The sequence below is a fragment of the Onychomys torridus genome, chromosome 14 (assembly GCF_903995425.1).
Source record: "Onychomys torridus chromosome 14, mOncTor1.1, whole genome shotgun sequence".
Classification (NCBI taxonomy): Eukaryota; Metazoa; Chordata; class Mammalia; order Rodentia; family Cricetidae; genus Onychomys; species Onychomys torridus.
In genome coordinates this window covers 52,493,065-52,511,693 of record NC_050456.1, presented here as the reverse complement: position 1 = coordinate 52,511,693, position 18,629 = coordinate 52,493,065, and the positions used below count along the sequence as shown (strand labels likewise).

The 18,629-nt window shown below is 46.9% G+C and overlaps 2 protein-coding genes across 2 annotated transcripts in view; one reads left to right on the top strand and one right to left on the bottom strand.

The window, feature by feature from the left end:
- Heatr4 (HEAT repeat containing 4) overlaps positions 1–15,872 on the top strand; it is a 35,622-nt gene extending 19,750 nt beyond the window's left edge. Inside the window, exons 10-17 of the mRNA XM_036205496.1 lie at positions 2,308–2,426; positions 3,273–3,453; positions 4,633–4,702; positions 5,637–5,826; positions 6,408–6,486; positions 6,739–6,898; positions 8,336–8,394; positions 15,527–15,872. Coding sequence (XP_036061389.1) covers positions 2,308–2,426; positions 3,273–3,453; positions 4,633–4,702; positions 5,637–5,826; positions 6,408–6,486; positions 6,739–6,898; positions 8,336–8,394; positions 15,527–15,679 — 1,011 coding nt within the window. The 3' untranslated portion in view covers positions 15,680–15,872. The remainder of the gene's footprint in view (positions 1–2,307; positions 2,427–3,272; positions 3,454–4,632; positions 4,703–5,636; positions 5,827–6,407; positions 6,487–6,738; positions 6,899–8,335; positions 8,395–15,526) is intronic.
- Positions 8,486–10,370, bottom strand: Riox1 (ribosomal oxygenase 1). The gene has a single exon (XM_036205493.1). The coding sequence runs from the start codon at positions 10,331–10,333 to the stop codon at positions 8,540–8,542; it is 1,794 nt and encodes a 597-aa protein (XP_036061386.1). The 5' UTR covers positions 10,334–10,370; the 3' UTR covers positions 8,486–8,539.
- Positions 15,873–18,629: the final 2,757 nt, after the last annotated feature.

The window sequence follows — 18,629 nt, the reverse complement described above, 5'->3', positions numbered from 1 at the left end:
TCACCCTCTGCTGAACATTGGTCCTTGATTTGAGGAGCAGACTGAACAGAGCCAACAATCCAGCTAAACGAATGCCTGTGTAGACTCCCAGAATATTCAGCACACACACACACACACACAAAAGCATGGTCCCTGCTTTCAATAACAATGGCACTGCAATTGAAGCATCAAGACTTAAACAATACGAATGAACTGATGTTGAACCCTCTGTGGCCAGCGAGAAGGACAAGCATGCCAAAGACCTGCATGGAGTACCAGGGGACTCCAGGCTTTGAACTCAAGAGTAATGCAAACAAAGCACTTCTCATTTTTATTATTAAAGCAAGCAAAAGATGAGGTGACGTTTGCAGTTAGGATCAGCAAATACAAGTACAATGAGGGAGCATACCTGGTGTTATGTCTCATCATCTTTGGCCATGTGAAAAGAGCCAATATTCTTCCCAGGCCTTTGCTTTTCCCCAGAGTTAATGTGGACATGCATTCCCTTCATGCCCCTGCTTTCAAGTGTACCCACTTATAGTTTATACAATTCTTTCTAGGCTACCTTGTAGGAAGAACATTCTGCGCTCTGCCCCATCCACAGTTCACAGCCAGTTCCTAGCTTTCTTACACAGGCTTCCACAACTTCAGACCAGAGTGAACATAAGGTACTCTCTTGAAACTTTCAGGAGACTGGTACGTACTGAATGTAAGTGGTTGAACTTGAAGGTGTGGAGCCTGGCTACAACTAAATAAGTTCTGAGCAAGTGAAACCTGAACCTCTTTTTACTATTACATTCTAGTGAGCTATCCGAGTGCTTAGTGCTTAGTCCTCGTGCTGCCCCATCTCTTTATCACACTGGGTATCAGGACAGCCCATAACACAGCTATTCCTGCCTACAAGTGGGTGCCCTCCATTCTTCACCCTCACATTCTGTTCAAGAAACACACCATCTAGTCATTCGGCACAATAACCTGAAGAGATTTGAGAACAGGCTGATTCTTTCTCACATGTTATCATTTCCTGCTGCTGAAACACTAGGTGGGAACAAGTTAAAGATGATGAGGACTTCATGATAAACTGCAGGAATTTAAAAGGGTAATGTGCCCGAGTTCTTTGACTCATGCAGTAAACAGTTTCTGACCACATCCCCTCTACATTGGTAAGCATTAGGAGGGCATTAGTGGTGCAGAGACTGTATCTTACCTTGGCAATGCTATAACTAGCTATAACAAAAGCAGCTATAAGACACTATAGTATACACAGGGTTCCCTATGCTTGCAGGAGGCAGACAAGACTTTACTGAGGAGGTACCTTTTGCGCTGAATTCTAAATAGGAAAATATCTGGTACCAGATTATTGTAGAATATTATTTTAAGATTTGTTACATTTGTTTATGCTATGGAAGATTTGTTTGATGATGCAAAGATGTGTTTCATTCCTTTATTTTTGTCTAACTCTGTGAAGCTGTGATTCTTTGCCTGTCTAAAACATCTGACTGGTCTAATAAAGAGCTGAATGGCCAATAGCAAGGCAGGAAAAAGGATAGGCAGGGACGGCAGGCAGAGAGAATAAATGGGAAGAGAAATCTGGAAAAAAGATCAATGAGCAAGAAAAGGAGCCAGCCACCCAGCCACATAGCAAACCACGGAGTGAATATACAGAAAGAGAGAAAGATAAAAGCCCAGAGGCAGTTAGATGGGACAGCTAAAAAAAAAAAAAAAAAAAAAGCTGGTTAGAAACACACCAAGTTAAGGCTGGTCATTCAGAAGTAAGAAAAAGTCTCTGTGTACATTATTTATTTGTGAGCTGGGTGGTGGGCCTACAAAGAGGCAAAAAGCCAAAGAGTAAAAACAACCAACTACACCAGATGGAGGTAGAGAAAGATGTTTCGGCTGGGAAACTAGTTTACACATAGCTACACCATCATCACCCACAACTGCAGTAATGTTTTCCTTTCTAACAAGAGAAAAGTATCCTGATGGGGTGACCAACTGTCCTGGTTTGTAAATACATGGACTAAACCCACAAAGTATCGGGCAATCTGGAATGATGAGGTTACTCAATACTTTCGATTTCAAGTCTCTCACACTCACTATGTTGGTGCCAACATGATGCAGGAAGAGACGAGTTTGGGAAACAGTCCTGGGTTCTGTGACCAGGCATAAGCACTTACCAGATTATCCTTGGGCAAGCTAATCAAAGCCTCCATTATGTCATCTGTATATAGAAATACCATCTGCCCAACCAGATTGAAAGATTAAAGGATAGGAAAAAGCTGGTACCAGGTACAAAATTAATTAGCCAATTATCATACTTATTGATAGGATATGAAACACAAATTGATCCATCTGATGTGGAATGACTGGAACAAGGAAGTGAGGCAAGCAGCTGCCAAAGCTCTGGGGCAGATGAACCTTGGCAAAGAGGTACATGACATGATCAGGTAAGACCAGTCACCATGAGCTCAGCTGCTCTTCCTTTCTTAAGAGTGCCTGGATGATCTGGACCCAGCCAGCACGTGCTGAGTTTCCTGTATGATCAGCATTGTACTAGGTCCCACTATAGAAAGTTCAGTCCCTACAGAACTACCACCATGGTTAGCCAAGAAGCATTGGATGCCCACTAAGCATGAAGCAATCTTTTAGATATTTGAGGAAGAACACAATTCTGATGAACACAAACACAATATACAAATACCTAATTAAAAAAAAAAAAACATACTAAACTAGAACAATGGCATATACCATAACTGCTAGAGAAAAATGGGAAGCCAAGTGGTGGTGGTGGTGGTGGCAGCCCTTAATCCCAGCACTTGGGAGACAGAGGCAGGCAGATCTCTGTGAGTTTGAGGCCAGCCTGGTCTACAGAGGGAGATCCAGAACAGGCACCAAAACTACACAGAGAAACCCTGCCTCGAAACCCCTCCCCAAAAAAAGAAAAGAAAAATGGGATACTCAGTGTAGGCTAGAGTAGAAAGGCCAAATTCCATGGAGATGTAGTCATTCCAGATTGAGAGACTGCCAAAATGAGCACTGTGTTTTTAAGAGGAGATGCAGCTTGACACTTTCAAACACCTAAATGTCTACCATATGCTTGGTAATAGGAGTTCACAAAAATAAGACACCCATGTCTGAACCCAGTAAAATTTTAAAGATTTTAAGCTGACTAGGAAAAGGTATGTCTATATATAACTGGGCCCACAAAGCTGGAATTCTTTCCTGAGGGCATGGTGGAAGGGAACAAGGTACAGAAAAGTTTAAGGGAAATAAAAGCCACTTGTATCTTACAGGATTAAGCTGAGTCAAGGAAATTTCCAGGATCGGATTGAGGCCCTCTCCCTGATCCGTGTGCTCAAGGTCATGACAGCCAAGCTTCTCCCAAGCTTCCTGAACTGTTTCTCTAATGAGTTCATAGCAATTCGACAGGCAGCTTGTTTGGCGGCAGGTGCCCTGCAGATCCGTGACAAGATGGTAAGTCAAGGCATGTTGTCATCTTATCTGATGGACCTGAAGAGAGCGTCACTACCTCTGCTGTGCATGGTACACCCATGATTCTGTGGGAACGTGGGATGAACAGTCTGGCAGGAATGTGAAAGGAGACACAGGCCACATCAATCAGTCAGCGGCATTTAGCCCAGCAGGCCCAAACTTCAAGCCAGAGCATGCCACCCTCTCAACTCTGTTCTCATCTCAGTTAACTAGCTTCCTAATACCTGGTCACTGATAGGCTTAAGGGTTAGTCCAAATGAGTAGAGTTTATATACTCGTTATTAGGGGAAAACTGGACAGAGGTATTCAAAAGAAGTCCAAGTGGAACATGGTGTGATCCTTGCACTTGGAAGATAAGGCAAGAGGCAGAAGGTTCAAGAATTTGAGGTGAGGGGCTGGAGAACTGGCTCAGCAGTTAAGAACACTGACTGCTTTTCGAGAGGACTTGCTCCAATGCCAGCTTCTGGCCTCTGAGGGCACTTACTATGTGATGCATAGACAGACACATGCAGGCAAAACAACCAAACACATTAGAAAGCCTCAGAGGTCAACCTAAGCTACACAGGAATACAGTCTCAAAAATGTGTGTGGGGGTTGGGGATTTAGCTCAGTGGTAGAGCGCTCACTAGCAAATGCAAGGCCCTGGGTTTGATCCTCAGCTCAAAAAAAAAAAAAAATGTGTATGGGGGACAGGGAAGTCTGGGACTAGGAGTGTAGTTCACTGGTAGAGCATGTAGTTAGTGTATGTATGGCTATAGATCTGTGTGCTGAGAAAAATACACAAAAAGTAGACAGTTCGGCTACTTATTATACAGGCTGACACTTGAGGCTGTAGCTCATTTGTCACTAGCATTGACAGGCTACTTTTCTAGTTAAAGCATCCCTAGAAATAAGTGGGGTCCCTGTTTCTGGTCCATTCTTTTTTTTTTTTTTTTTTTTCCTTTTTTAAAGATTTCTTATGTATACAGTATGCCTATGTATCAGAAGAGGGCACCAGATCTCATTACAGATGGTTGTGAGCCACCATGTGGGTGCTGGGAATTGAACTCAGTACCTCTGGAAAAGCAGTCAGTGCTCTTAACCTCTGAGCCATCTCAGAGGCCCCTTCTGGTCCATTCTTACTCTGGTTCTTCCCACTCAACTTTTCCTTGCCTATTACAGGTGCTTGAATGCCTCCTGAATCTGATGAACAGAGATCCCTACTGGAAAATCAAGGCTTTTGCTATTCGAGGTATTTCAGAAATGACAGCTCCAAGCCCTAGACCTGAAATACTCTCTTCATGCTCATAAATACCTAGAAACTTTAGTGAGACAGCTAGAGTATAGTGGAAAGGACTGTCTTAGCTTCTCAGAAGTCTGGGCTGAGAAAGGAAGATTTTCTTTCAAATGTTTAGTTAAGGATCCTAAGTCTAGGTCTATTTAAACTTGTTAAGCAAAGAACAGACTACACAGTCCCCACCAACAGAATTAAGGATAAGTGTCTAGTAGATATCCATTGTTGTATACTTCTTGCTTTCCCTGGAGATTTCAACTATAGCATTTAGTAAGAGTCAAACCAGGTTCAAGACAGAACTTAAAACTTGCTCTTTCCAGGCTTTTCCTGGAACTTCTGCACTGCTTCTCTTTTTGAAATGGTCTTTGGTACAGCCCTAGGTAATCCTGAGAACTAATTGTCCCCCCACTCCCACCCATCTGTCTACCTTCACTACACTGCTCTTCCATATTTAATCTGCCCCCTCTCTATTCCTGAATAGGCAAGCTAGTCTATGTTTATATCCCACTAGGCAAGATCAACCACTTCTCTTAGGAGTCCTTTAGAAGAACTACCTCAATGCAGTCAGGCAGGTGGTACACACCTGTAATCGTAGCCCTCAAGAGGCAAAGGCAGGAGGATCAGTGCAAATGAGAGGCCAGCCAGAGCTACACAGCAAGACCCTGTCCCAAAGCTAGGCATCAAACTCCACACATACTGAGCAAAGATTTGCTAGCTCTCTCAACTTCCTTTCTAAATATCACTACTTAGAAATACTTTTCATTTTACTCCTGATGATTAACTGCCATCCCAAGACACTGTCTGCAATACTCAAATTCCTTCTGGATGCTAGGATATAGTCAACTTAAGTCTTCAGTGACAGTGGAACAGACTTGCCCTCTCACCTCTACAGCTTTGGGACAGATTGGGCAAGTGAGTCCCCAGCTGACAGATCTTCTGCTCTGGGCCATCCACTATGAAGAAGCACCAGGTGTGCGGCTGGAAGCTTGCCGTAGCATCCTAGCCCTCAAGCTTCAAGGAAACCAGGTCAGGGACACCTTTCTAGATGTGCTGCTCCTGGAGGACCACGAGGCTGTTCTTAAGTAAGCACTGAACCGCTGCTTTCTGCCATGACTTCCCGGACTGCCAACGCTCCAGTCCTTGACCATTGAATATGCTCTGCCTTTCCAGGCTAAGTGGGTAACAGAAAATTGTTCCATAAGTAGATTGTCACAGCTCCCATAGTTCCTGTGTTATTTCTCTTCTTCCAGGGAGTTTTAAATTACCCGTGTATTCAACATTCATTTATCCAGTAGCTACAACAGACTAGAATCAACCAAACCAGGGTTTCGGAGCACTTGTCCACACTCCTAAGTGCTGTGCCCTTTGTCTCAATCCTCCCCTGCAGATGGAAGTCTACATTATAAAGCTATGATGACAGTTAATGAAATGGCATTTGGTACCTTTCACAAAGGTGTTTAAGAAGTAGTAACTGTCACTGCCTTCACATATACACTCTGGAACTGCACAACAGCTGTGTAAATGATCATGTTATTTCTACAAAGAAGACTCGCTTAAACTGTTGAGGAGGAGTTTAGGATTCTTGTCTAATTCCAGATCCTACACTGTTCAACAGCAGCTATCTTCTTAAGGACAGGGTAGAACAATTTTTCCTATCTTTCAGGGAAATTTACCAGACAATGACAGCACTCAACTTAGAAAAGGAAGGGAATCAAGAAATGCTTCAGGAGATCAAGAAGAAGGTAAATAAGTACAAACTGTTTTCAAGAGGAAACCCAGTGCTCCAAGAGTTTTACTAAAAGGCATGATATAGTCAATTACTTTATCTTTTTTTATGTTTGGTTGAGTTTTATTATGTAGCTCAAAAATGACCTTAAAGTTGGGATCTTCTTGCCTCAGCCTCCCAACCCCACGCTTGATGTAATCAAATTATTTTAATGCTTTTTCCTCCAATACAGTTGGTTGCTTGCTTTTTAAAACATTTTCCCCCTTAGATTGGAACACTAAATCAAAAGGACCTGCTGACGGAGAAAATATTCAAGATGGAAGTGGCCATAAGAAACGTGAAGAAAAAAGCAAGACATGTCTACTCACCACCCAGAGAGGGCCAAAGCCCACTGGAACTTGAAACTTTTCTTGAAGAAACTTTTGAGAGTAGGTTTCTTTTGGGTGAACCCATCCCTTGACTCTTCACACCAGACTATCCCAGGACCTAGACATTTGGGAACTTCATGGGAGGCCTGTATGACTTAAGTCAGGAAGGCTACTTATCCCTTCTCCCCTTCCCCAGGTTTTCATCCATCTGCAATTGTGTGTCATTTAAAAGGTAGCTCTATCCGAACTGATTTAAAAAGGACATACTAGAAAATAGAAAAGTGCAAGTGTTTGGAAAAACAAGTATCTACTATGTATGTTTGATTAAGCACCTCCAAAGACCTTACATTTCATCTTATAAAAGATGGTCCTCTCTGGAAAGTACACCTGAAAGAAGAGCAATCATTTTATGTTCTAACTTAAGGGAAAAAAAAATAATTTCTGAAAGTTCTCAACCTTAAAAACCAAACCAATCAGTTATGATGATAGAATCTTAAGAGGTCTAGATACAATCTAAATGATGAGAGTTGAGAAGTAGAACTATACCAAAATATACTTACAAAATCTGTAAGCGCAGCCTCAGGTCATTCGGCCGGTTGCCTACCAGCCACCACCCCAAACCCGGGTCTTCTGGTTCCAAGTGCTCTTCCTGGTGCACCAGGCTCTCTTCCACCAATCACGAGAATATGCACTTGTCAGATTTGGGAAAGTTTCATCCAACTGCTAGGGGAAAACAGATGAGTGGAAAGTAACTTGAACACCAATCTTCCCTGTGGCCAGCTTGCTAAAAGTTGGATGACTAAAGCCTATAAACACATCAACAGGTGACATGCCACTGTCCTTTTGGGAGCCATGCCAGCCAAGCACCAAGCAAATACAATGTATGCTTCAAAGCTGACTCTGGTAATGGAAGCTTCTCCCTTAGGATTGTCCTGTTTGGAGGTCAAGTAGATTAACTCAAATGAGTAAGTTACCTCCAAAGCTAACAAATGGCCCCAGATAGGCTTCTCTTCTTTAATGAGTTTGATGCTGGGAATGAACCCAAGGCATTGCACATGCCAGGCATACACTTGCTCTACCCAGCCCTCACCTTTAAAAAAGTTAATATACTCCTCTGATATCATATATCACATTGCCTTTTATCTCAGCCATATCTTCCTTATCTTCTTCCTTGTCTTACATTTTTCAAACCAACCCAAAAAATCTAGGCTTAGAAAAGAGAAACGGTCTTTGGCACTTTTTAATAAATCTTCTAACATTCATACAAACAGCACAGCATACTGACCCCATCCCAAAGCACAAACTGAAGAAAGAACACAAAGAAGCAACTTCCATACAAAAATCCCTCATGTCTCAAGCAGGATGGCATAGCCAATGTGACACCATGCACTGAAGCCTGCAGGAAATGCAGCTGGTGCTCCCAAATGATAGGGATTGTTACTTCTGCAGAAATAGCTTAACCCCCTTGCTCCAATTTCTGTTTCCTTTTGTACCTAGATGAAGAGATTCCTCCCAGAAGAAAGTCTGAGCTCTGTGACACTGAAACCGCCATAAAGGTAAACATAACCACACTGATGCTTAGCAAGGTAAGAACATGACTTCTTTAAGGGAAAAAAACAAAACAACAACAACAACAACAACAAAAAGGTGGCGGTGGCAGTGGAGAATCACAACTGCACCCTTTGAGCCATCCTCAAGAAACTAACTCAGAACCAGAGGCGTCTTGGTGAGCAGCAGCCCCTTATCATACAACATGGTTGCCAAGGAAAGCTGGTCTTCCACACTGTCACAGGGTAGATCCCCAACCCTCACAAACTCTGGGTAGGAGCGAAGCAGGAGTTCGATGGCATCAGCCTGCTGAGGGCAGATTTCCAAGCACTTGGGTTCCTCCAGATGATAAACGCGAGAGTTTTCCACCGTGTAATAGAGGAACAAACAGCCGCCCTCGCCCACCAGCCGAGCTATGCCGTCCTGAAGCATATGGACTTCTGTTTCTGTTGTCAACTGGGCCCCCACATTTACGGGTTCTCCAGCCTCCCAGCGAACCGGGAGCCCATGGACACTCAGTGCCCTCTCCCTCTCAGTCAACACAGGGGGCAGGGAATCGTGGATGAAGTCTTTGGCTCTCTGGTCAGCCACAGCATCAACAGGAGCGAAGTGTCCCAGGCGAGCAACCAAGACCCGCACCTTTTCCATGAAAGCTGTTCTTCTCGGATCCTTAGAGTCTGAATGCTGGGCCCCCATGTAATCCATGAAGTCTCGGGGCAGACCCCTGCGAAACTCCACGTTTTCTTCTATTGCTGCCCGCACTGCCAAGGGCAGAACGGCCTCCAGGAAGTCACCCCACGTGTTGCGCTGGTAAGTGGACAAGGTGAGGTGCAGAGAGTGGGCTCCATCCTGACATTCAGCTTGATGAATGAAGCCCCGAGGAAAATACAGCAGGTCTCCCGGTTCCAGCACCGTCTGTAACACCGGCTCACCAAGGTCCTCCTGGCTGAAGTTGGGGCTAGATGTCAGGGCGAGCTCCTCACTTGGGTCCCGCGGGCGGTAGACGCGCCAGAGTTTGCGACCTTCCAGCTGCAACACGAAAGCCTCGATGTCGTCGTAGTGGGGAGCGAAGCCCTGGGAGTTGGGGGGCGTGAGGTACACGTTGGAGCCCGCCATGCTTCCGAACTGTTCCTGGAGCACCGCCAAGAACTGCCACACGGTGGGCGAGAAAGCCTGCGGGCAGAGGAGGCGCAGGGAGCAGCCGGCCCGGTACAGGGCCCAGGCGGCGGCGGGAAGAGCGCGGCCCGGTGGGTTCAAGGTCTCCCGCCTCCCGCCGACGTAGCGCGCGGCGTCCAGGTGCTGCCCGAAGTGCACGTCCTCGGAGCGCAGCATCGAGTCCAGGTCGGCCGTGGAGAAGAGGCCCTCGTAGTAGCGGTGGTCCTGCCGCCGCACCAGCACCGCCTCCCGCTCCCACAGGCGCCGGTAGAAGTGGTCCGGGGGCATGGGCGCCAGGAGCCACTCGAAGAGGCGGGCGGCGCGCCTCCGGCTGCTGGGGATGCCGTCCAGCTCCGCCAGCACGTGCTGCAGCGGCGAGTCCCCGGGCCGCTCCGGCTGGTCCCCGTGCGGGCCCGGCGGCGGGACGGGGGGCCCCGGGTGGCGGGAGAGTGCGGCCCGGCCCTCCGCGCGGCGCGGCGGGGCGGCCGCCGAAGCCGGCCTCGGGCGCACAGGCAGCGGCCGCGGCTCCGCCGACCGCGAGGTCTCCCGCCGCTCCGCCGGCCCCTCCCTCTCGCCCGCGGTCGGCTCCGCCTTGGCGTCCGAGGCCTCGAGGCTGGGCAGTGCCCGAGCCCTCAGCGCGGCCACGCGGGACGCCGCACCTCGCCGGGGCCTTCGGATCTTCCGGGGCCGCAGCGGCAGGGCCAGAAGCGAGCCGCCGCGGAGCTGCGGCTGCCGCCGGCGCCTCCCCCGCCCGCGCCGCAGCAGCGCGGCGCTGTTCCGGAGCTCGTCCATGGCGGGGCGGTGCAGACCCCGGGGAAAAGCCGACGGGAGCCGCGCGCGCCTGCGCCTGCGCCTGCGCCTGCGCCTGCAGCCGCGGTGCTTTCTGGGAAGGGGCGTACCTCCCAGCCGCCCCCTGGGTAGGCCACGCCTACCGTCCTCCCTGGGTCCTTCCGCCGGCGGGTTAGTCACCGTCTTTTAACTGGGTGGTACCAGGCAATCCCAGCACTGGGGAGGCAGAGGCAGGTGGATCTCTGTGAGTTCGAGGCCAGCCTGGTCTACAAAGCGAGTTCCAGGACAGGCTCCAAAGCTACAGAAAAACCCTGTCTCGAAAAACCAAAAAACAAAACAAAACAAAACAAAAAAAAACTGGGTGGTACACACTGGAAAGGCAAAAATCTCTACCAGATAACGATTCCTTGTGGACCGAGCAGTGTAAGAAAACAGGGCGCGAGGCATTCCAGAAGAAAATAACTTCATTCCTCTTTTTTGTTTTTTGGAGTTTTTTGTTGTTTTGTTTTGTTTTGTTTTGAGACAGGATCTCTCTACTTAGCTCTAGCTATGTAGACTGGGGCTGGCCTCGAGCTCACAGAGATCCCCCCTGCCTCTACCTCTAGAGTGCTGGGATTAAAGGCCTGCGTCACCACGCGCTGCTTCCTCCAGTTAATTTTGTGGCTGGAATTTTTGTTCCTCGACCGTTTCCGAGCGGAATGAATGAAGACCAAGTTTGATACTCTATGTGAATCACAATTCTTACTGGTTCTCTTCACTGCAGAAAACTGCACTGTTGGCGCACGCCTTTAATCCCAGCACAATGGAGGCAGAGGCAGGCGGATCACTGTAAGCTATCCTGGTCTACTAAGAGAGTTCCAGGACAGCCAGAGCTATTACACAAAGAAATCCTTCGGGGGACACCACTTCATTGTTAAGCCTTTCTCCATTTTATTTCTCTCTCCTTCCTCAATTCAAATCCTTACTGGATGTGGTGGTCCATGCCTGTAATCCCAGCTCTTGGAAGGCTGCGGTTAGAGTGAGACCCTTAACATTCTTTCTCTGAAAAGGACGTTTGTCAGTGTTTTGCTACATAGTCCAGCCTGGCCTCAATCTCCAGGTCTTCTTTCATCAATCTGAGATAGTAAGCATATCCAATAGATTGTTCCTCTTCCTTCTGTTTTTCAAGGTTTTAGCTTTTTTTTTTTTTTTTTTAAGGGTGTGTGTGTGTCCACAGAGACCAGAAGGGAGTGCCAGATCCCTAGGAGCTGGAGTTATAATTGTTTATGGAATCCTATCTCTGGTCCTCTGATCAGGCAGTAAACATTCTTAACCACTAAGCCTTCTTTCCAGCCCTCAGCAGACTCTGCTTCTGCAAGCATTCTTTGCGTGTGTGCGTGTGTGTGTGTGTGTGTGTGTGTGTGTGTGTGTGTGTGTGTGTGTGTGTGTGCGTGTGTGTACACCACCATGCCTAGCAGAACAGAATTCTTGATTGGAGCAGGATGGCAGTGGGAATTCAGTAGTTTAAATGATTTTTACATACACCCATGGAAGCTTAAGTGAACTGATCGGGGCCTGCGATGGTTAACACTGATTGTGAACACTGTGCCTCTGGGCACAGCTGTGAGGGGTTGTTTAGATTAGGTTGAACTAGGAAGACCCATTCTAACTGTGGGCAGTACCACCCAATGGGTGGGGGCCTGGATTGGGTTAGGGGAAAAGCAAGTGCTCTCCACAGCAGCCTTTATCCTCTGCTGCCTGTGACCAAGTGTGATTGGCTGCTTCCTGCTCTTGCCTTCCCTACCACGATGGACTGCGAATCCACAGAAACCCCTCCTCCCCAAAGTTGCTTCTTTTCAGGTAGTTTTGTCACAGCAAGAAGAAAATTACAGCCGGGCAGTGGAGGTGGCGGCGCACGCCTTTGATCCCAGCACTCGGGAGGCAGAGGCAGGCGGATCTCTGTGAGTTCGAGGCCAGCCTGGTCTACAGAGTGAGATACAGGACAGGTTCCAAAGCTACACAGAGAAACCCTGTCTCGAAAAACCAGGAAGAAGAAGGAGGAGGAGGAGAAGAAAGAAGAAGAAGAGGAAGAAGAGGAAGAAGAGGAAGAAGAGGAAGAAGGAGGAGGAGGAGGAGGAGGAGAAGGAGAAGAAGAAGAAGAAGAAGAAGAAGAAGAAGAAGAAGAAGAAGAAGAAGAAGAAGAAGAAGAAACCTACTAACTACTGTGGCAAACAAATAAAGGGCCGTATCAGACAAAGCCATCATGGAAGGTCATGAAGGGACTGCTCGGCACAGAGGAGGGGGCCTAAAGTAACCAGAGCCCCGCCAAGTTGTGTGCTTTAGCACAAGGTTGCAGGGCCTAGAAGAAGAGGCCTCGGGAGGAACAGCCTTCCCCTTTAACAGCCACTGTTACTGCTTTTTAAAATTCAATTTCAAATATTTTTTAAGATTTAGTCTATGTGTATGGGTGTTTTACCTGTATGTATGTCTATGTACTACACATGTCTAGAAGAGGGCGTCAGATTCCCCCTTGGAACTGACTGGAGTTACATTTAGTTGTGAGCTGCCAGGTTATAGCTAGGGTGCTGGGAATCGAACCTGAGTCCTCTGAAAGAACAGTTAGTGGTTTTAATGACTGAGCCACCTCTCCAGGTTCCCCCCCCCTTTTTTTTAAATGTGTGTGTGCATGTGTAGGTCAGAGGTCAGTGTCCGGTGTTGTCTTTGATCGCCATCTTATTTTTTGAGATAAGATCTCTCACTGAATCTGGAGCTCAGGGCTTGGGTAGACTAACTGGTTAGTAAGCTCCCGGAATCCTCCTTCCTTTTCCTCCCCAGTGCTGGGCCTACAGGCCTGGCTTGTTTTGTGGGTGGTGAGGATCCAAACCCAGGTCATTGCACTTGTGCAGCAGCAAGCCCTGAGCCACACCCCGCCCGCACCCCACCCCCAGCCCTGAGAGCTTCCTTCCCAGGTGTCCTAAAGGCCGAGTGTGCTGGAAGAATCCTGGCATTGGGTCCCCTGGATAGATGCAGACAAAGCTCAGGTCAGATTGGACACTGGAGAATGAATTATCTTTTCAGAAGGATGCTTTCCAGGTGACAGGACAAAGCGGAAGTGAACTGGGGCTATGCTGGGCTTCTCTGCCTGCATAGCTGAGGAGCCTGTGTTTAGCTACTAGAAGACTCTAAGTTTGTCATTTCCACAGGCCGTGCAGATATCTTCCCCTCCCAGTCTTTCCTGTGACCTCACCCTTTTCTTTTTTGAACGCGTTGTGATTTCCTTAACTAAAGAGTCTAGCCGCCGTCTCTGTCTTCTCATTTCCCCCGTAGCTGGGAGTTGCCTTTTGGGATCTGACTTATCTTCCCTTGCATCGCCTTCCCTGTGGCTCTGCCTAGTTCTCACTGCAGAAGCGGCTATTAATAACTACTTCCATACGTGTCTACCACCGAGTGACTCGAAATGGTGGCCTGAATATACTGGGGGTGGGAGGGTGCTGTCAAACAGACTCTTACTCCATAGCCCAGATTGGTTTGGAAACTCAGCGTGTAGCCAGGCTGGCCCCCAATTCCTGGTGATCCTTGCACCTCACTCAGCCTTCTCAGGCAAGAGCTACCCCACCCAGCTCTGTAATATTTTTACGAATGGGACTAGGGAGAAGGAAACCAGACAAAATAAGACGTTCATCAGGATTTGTCTAGGGCTTACATGGGCCAGTGTATACATATGCATTTTTGTGTTCCTACATACATCGATATATAATACAGAAGAATGGGGGAACCATTATATCGTGGTGATCTAACAACAATTAATATTGTTAAACCCTAATACAAACTTTGGTGGACAAGCCACCATTATCAAAAGTCACCATTAGGTTTCATCAAGTACTTCTTGATGCTATCTTGTCAAAACACTCACCCAGGCCTAGAGAGAAGACTCAGCAGTTAAGAATAAAGGTGCTCTTTTAGGGGGCCAGAGTTTGGTTCCCAGCACTCATCTAGATGACTCACAACTGCCTGTAACTCCAGCTGCAGCAGATCTGATGCCCTCTTCTGGTGTCCATAGGTACTTGCACACATGTGCACATATATACACGCATAGTCACACAGACATAAATAATAAAATGTATCTTAAAGAACAAAAACGGGGTTGGGGATTTAGCTCAGTGGTAGAGCGCTTGCCTAGCAAGCACAAGGCCCTGGGTCCTCAGCTCCGGAAAAAAAAAAAAAAAAGAACAAAAACATAAAAATTCATTTCTATGATGTGCACCTGTAGTTTCAATTACTTGTGAGTCTGAAGAAAGAAGATCACATGAGTCCACAGCTTCTAGACCCACCTAAGCAAAATAATAAGACCCTGTCTCAAAAAAAAAAAAAATTCTCACATGTGCAAATACATTACATGAAGGCTCATTGCTTATAGTTTCAAAACTGTTCATTAAGAGACCTCCCAAGCTTTTTTTTTTTTTAAACGTACCAATGACAGTTTCCCCTCTCTCCTCTCCTCCTGTTCCCTCCCCCGACCTCCTTTCTACCCCCACTCCTCAGAAAGGGTAAGGCCTCCCCCACGGGAGTCAACAAAGCATAGCCTATCAAGCTGAGACAGGACCAAGCTCCTCCCCACTGCATCAAGGTTGAGCCAGGCAATCCACCATAGGGAATAGGTTCCAAAAAGCCAGCTCACCTGCCAGGGACAGATCTTGGTCCTGCTGCTAGGGGCCTCACAAACAGACCAAGCTACACAGCTGTCACCCACATGCAGAGGGCCTAGGCTGGTCCCAGGCAGGCCCCTAGCTGTCCATGAGCTCCCATGAGCTGGAGTCAGCTGAGACAGATCAATCTTCTGGAGGCATTTTCTCCGTTGACGTCCCCTCCTCACAGATGATTAGCTTGTGTTAAGTTGACATAAAACTAGCCAGGACAAGCAGGCCTGTAGAAATCAGAGGACAATTTGCAGGATTCAGTTCTCTCTGTCCACTCTGTGGCTACCAGGGATCAAACAAAGAAGGATAAATAAGCAAGCCAGCCCTTCAAACTGCCATGCAAATGGCCAAACTTAGTTAACTGAACAATCCAGGCCTCTTCTCCACACTAGGCTGGCCAGAGTCAAGGGGGAGGGGCTTCTAGCTTCTTATTGACTCGAATAACGTCTAGCTACTCTAATAACCTGGGTCAACTGGTCTGCTTTCTCACTCAAGACTGTATGTTAATGTTTCTCTGCAGAGTGTGATGCCCAAAGTGCCAAATCCCTGGCTACAGAGTCCTATTGTACAACTCCCCACACAAAGAAGTCACTCACCGTTTTTCAGGGATCTACGGACTGCCCGGGAAAAAAGGATTGAAAAAGGGCCCTTCGGATCCGACATTGATCTCTAGCTGGGCAAATTACTCAGAGGAGGTTGTCCTCCAGCACCAATCTTCTCTCTGTGCGGGGAACACTGCTCCTGTCTAGGCTGAATGCATCTCTTACTCTTAGGTACGAGCAGCAGTGGACAGGCTACACTCTGGGTCTTCCATTGATACTGTACAATATCCTCACTTTACAAAGATAAACTATTTATCAAACAGCTTTGCCACTGTTGTTGTTGTTAGATTATTTTAAATAAAGTCTCTCTACATAGCCCTGGATGTCCTGGAACTTACTATGTAGACCAGACTGGCCTCAAACTCACAGAGATCCACATGTCTCTGCCTCCTAAGTGCCGGGATTAAAGGTGTGAGTCACCATGCCCAGCTTACTATTATTTTTTGAGACCAAGTTTAGCTATATACCCCAAGCTGGCCTGGAATTTACTATATAGTCCAGGCTGAACATGAACTTGTGGTCCTCCTGCCTCAGCCTCCAGAGTATGGCACTACAGGTCTATGCTACCATACCTGGTCTACTCTAGTATCCTTTTTTGTGGGGAAGGGGAGTCACTAGAAATTGAATATGGGGCCTCATACATTAGAGGACAGTTCTCTACCACTAAGTTATACTGTAAGTGTGTGTGTGTGTGTGTGTGTGTGTGTGTGTGTGTGTGTGTGTGTTTATTTAAGATGGGGTCTTAACTACATAGCTCTGACTGGTCTGGAATTCTCTATGTAGACTGGCTAGCCTCAAGAGATCTGACTGCCTCTGTCTCCCAAATGCTAGGATTAAAGGCTTGTGCCACCACACCTGACCCTTTTTTTACTTTTTCTTGAAATTTTGAGGCAGTGTTTACTCAGTTGTCCAAGCTGGCACTGTTGACCTCACTCTGTAAGCAAGACACATTTTTGTCTTGACCTCCCTAATAGACGGGATTACAGAAATGTGGCACCAGGCTTGGTTTGCTTCTTGGCTTTCTTCTTGTGCACTGTTTTCACAGGATTAAACAATGTTGGCTCCACACTAAGTGACAGAGTATATTTCTCCGCATACCTGAAAGGTCACATCCTATATGCATGTCAGACTGATAAATCTTCCTAGAGCAGAAGTGTGACTCAGAATCTTTCACAGGATATACACAATCGCTCTCCGAAACCCAAGAGTCTTGTTTGTTCAGGAGACCTCCCAGGTGGTTTTGCGTGCGTGTGTGTGTGTGTGTGTGTGTGTGTGTGTGTATGTGGTGTGTCTGTGTGTGTGTCTGTGTGTCTGTGGTGTGTGTCTGTGTGTGTGTGTCTGTCTGTGGTGTGTGTCTGTCTGTGTGTGTCTGTAGTGTGTCTGTGTCTGTGTGTATGTGTCTGTGTCTGTGTGTGTGTGTGTGTGTGTCTGTGCCTGTGTGTCTCTATATGTCTCCATGTTCAGTTTTGCTCTAAGAAGTTTCCTTAACTGCAGCCCATAGGGAAATATAAAGGTAATACCACTGACCCATTACAAAAAAATAAGAATAAAAAGCCAACACACCCCCTTCACACTGCGCTTCTGGGTGTGAACAGGTTTAGGATCACAGCTCCAGAACTTCCCATGGCTGGTCAGCAATTCTCCTGACTCCTCTTCAGTATATGTCATGCTTTAAAGATTTAGGCCTCGAGACACAGCTGAAATCTGTATCTGTGTCAGAAGTTGGAATTCTGTAAGTACACTTGAAACTCAAAATAGCCATGGGAAAGGAGAAACTCGGGATACAAGAGAGGTGTGAATCTAGCTCTCTTCCCTAAATACTGACTGCTATTTATACCCTAAAAAGCACCGCAACATTCAGCAATAGAAAAAACGACAGATGGCTGGGCATGGTGGCTCATAGCTTTAATTTTAGCATCCGAGAGGCAGAGGCAGGCAGATCTCTTAAGGCCAGCTAGGGCTGCACATTGAGGCACTGGTTAGAAAGAAAGGTGAGGAGCGGAGGGAAGAAAGGAGTGGGAATGGAAGGAAGGAAATAATGGCAATGTGAGACAGCCTCCCTCCCCCACACCCAAACACACACATTTTCTCTTCTGGTAGCACTGTCGGCATTAAAATATGAAAAACAATATTTCCCCACTGTGAACTCTTGACTATGAACATGACAGGAGAGAGCTTTAGGAAATACCAATTAATGGCATACAAGAAAACCTTTACTTCCTTTGATCCTTTAGTATAAACCAAATACTTATTATTTGTTTGTTTGTTTTTTGTAGTACTGACCTAGGACCCCAGGTCTCCACTACTCCAGGACTCCAGACCCTGAGCATGCTAAAGAAAAGCTGAGGAACATTCCCAGCTCCATGTTTTTTTTATCAGCTCCTTTTATACATTCCATCAAAATGAAATACTAACCTAAGATGCCATCACATACAATGTATCAAAGTTGCTTCCACATCTAACCTGAGGATTCCAGGCTCTGGCTCCCAGGAGAGATTTGAGACAATGAATGATTCTTCTTGTGTACTTTCTCAGCCACTCTATCTTTGGATCTGTCGTTTAATAGTGAAAGGACTTTATTGTGCACCCTTTGCGTTGCTGGCAAGAGCTCGAGAGCTGAGCTAAACTCTCCAGTCTGAGGCAGCGGGGCCATACAGAGGGTCTCTTAGGCCATCAGCACTATGGGAGATGAAGCAGGAACAGAAGAAATGGCCCTTGTTCTCAAGGAGTTTACAAGGGGTTTATAATACACACATACAAGAGTCTTTCAGGACAATATACTCAATCTAGAGGGACTTGTGAGGCCACAGAAGATGAGCTAAAGGAGGGATCTGGGGACACCATGAGAGCCTGGGAGCTTCTGTCAGGTCTGAGACTGCAAGACTTCCACAGGCAGAGCAAGGAGAAAGGACCTTCCAGGTGAGGGGAGAGGGAGAAAAGGCTGGGAGAAGGATTGGGCTTGGCAGATCCCAATGGCCACCTCTTTCTTCTTTCTCATTTCCAAAGTTGTTCACGGGTATG

Bases quoted from the DNA above. Each gene is read 5' to 3' on its own strand.
- Riox1 (XM_036205493.1), bottom strand. From the start codon at position 10,333: ATGGACGAGCTCCGGAACAGCGCCGCGCTGCTGCGGCGCGGGCGGGGG.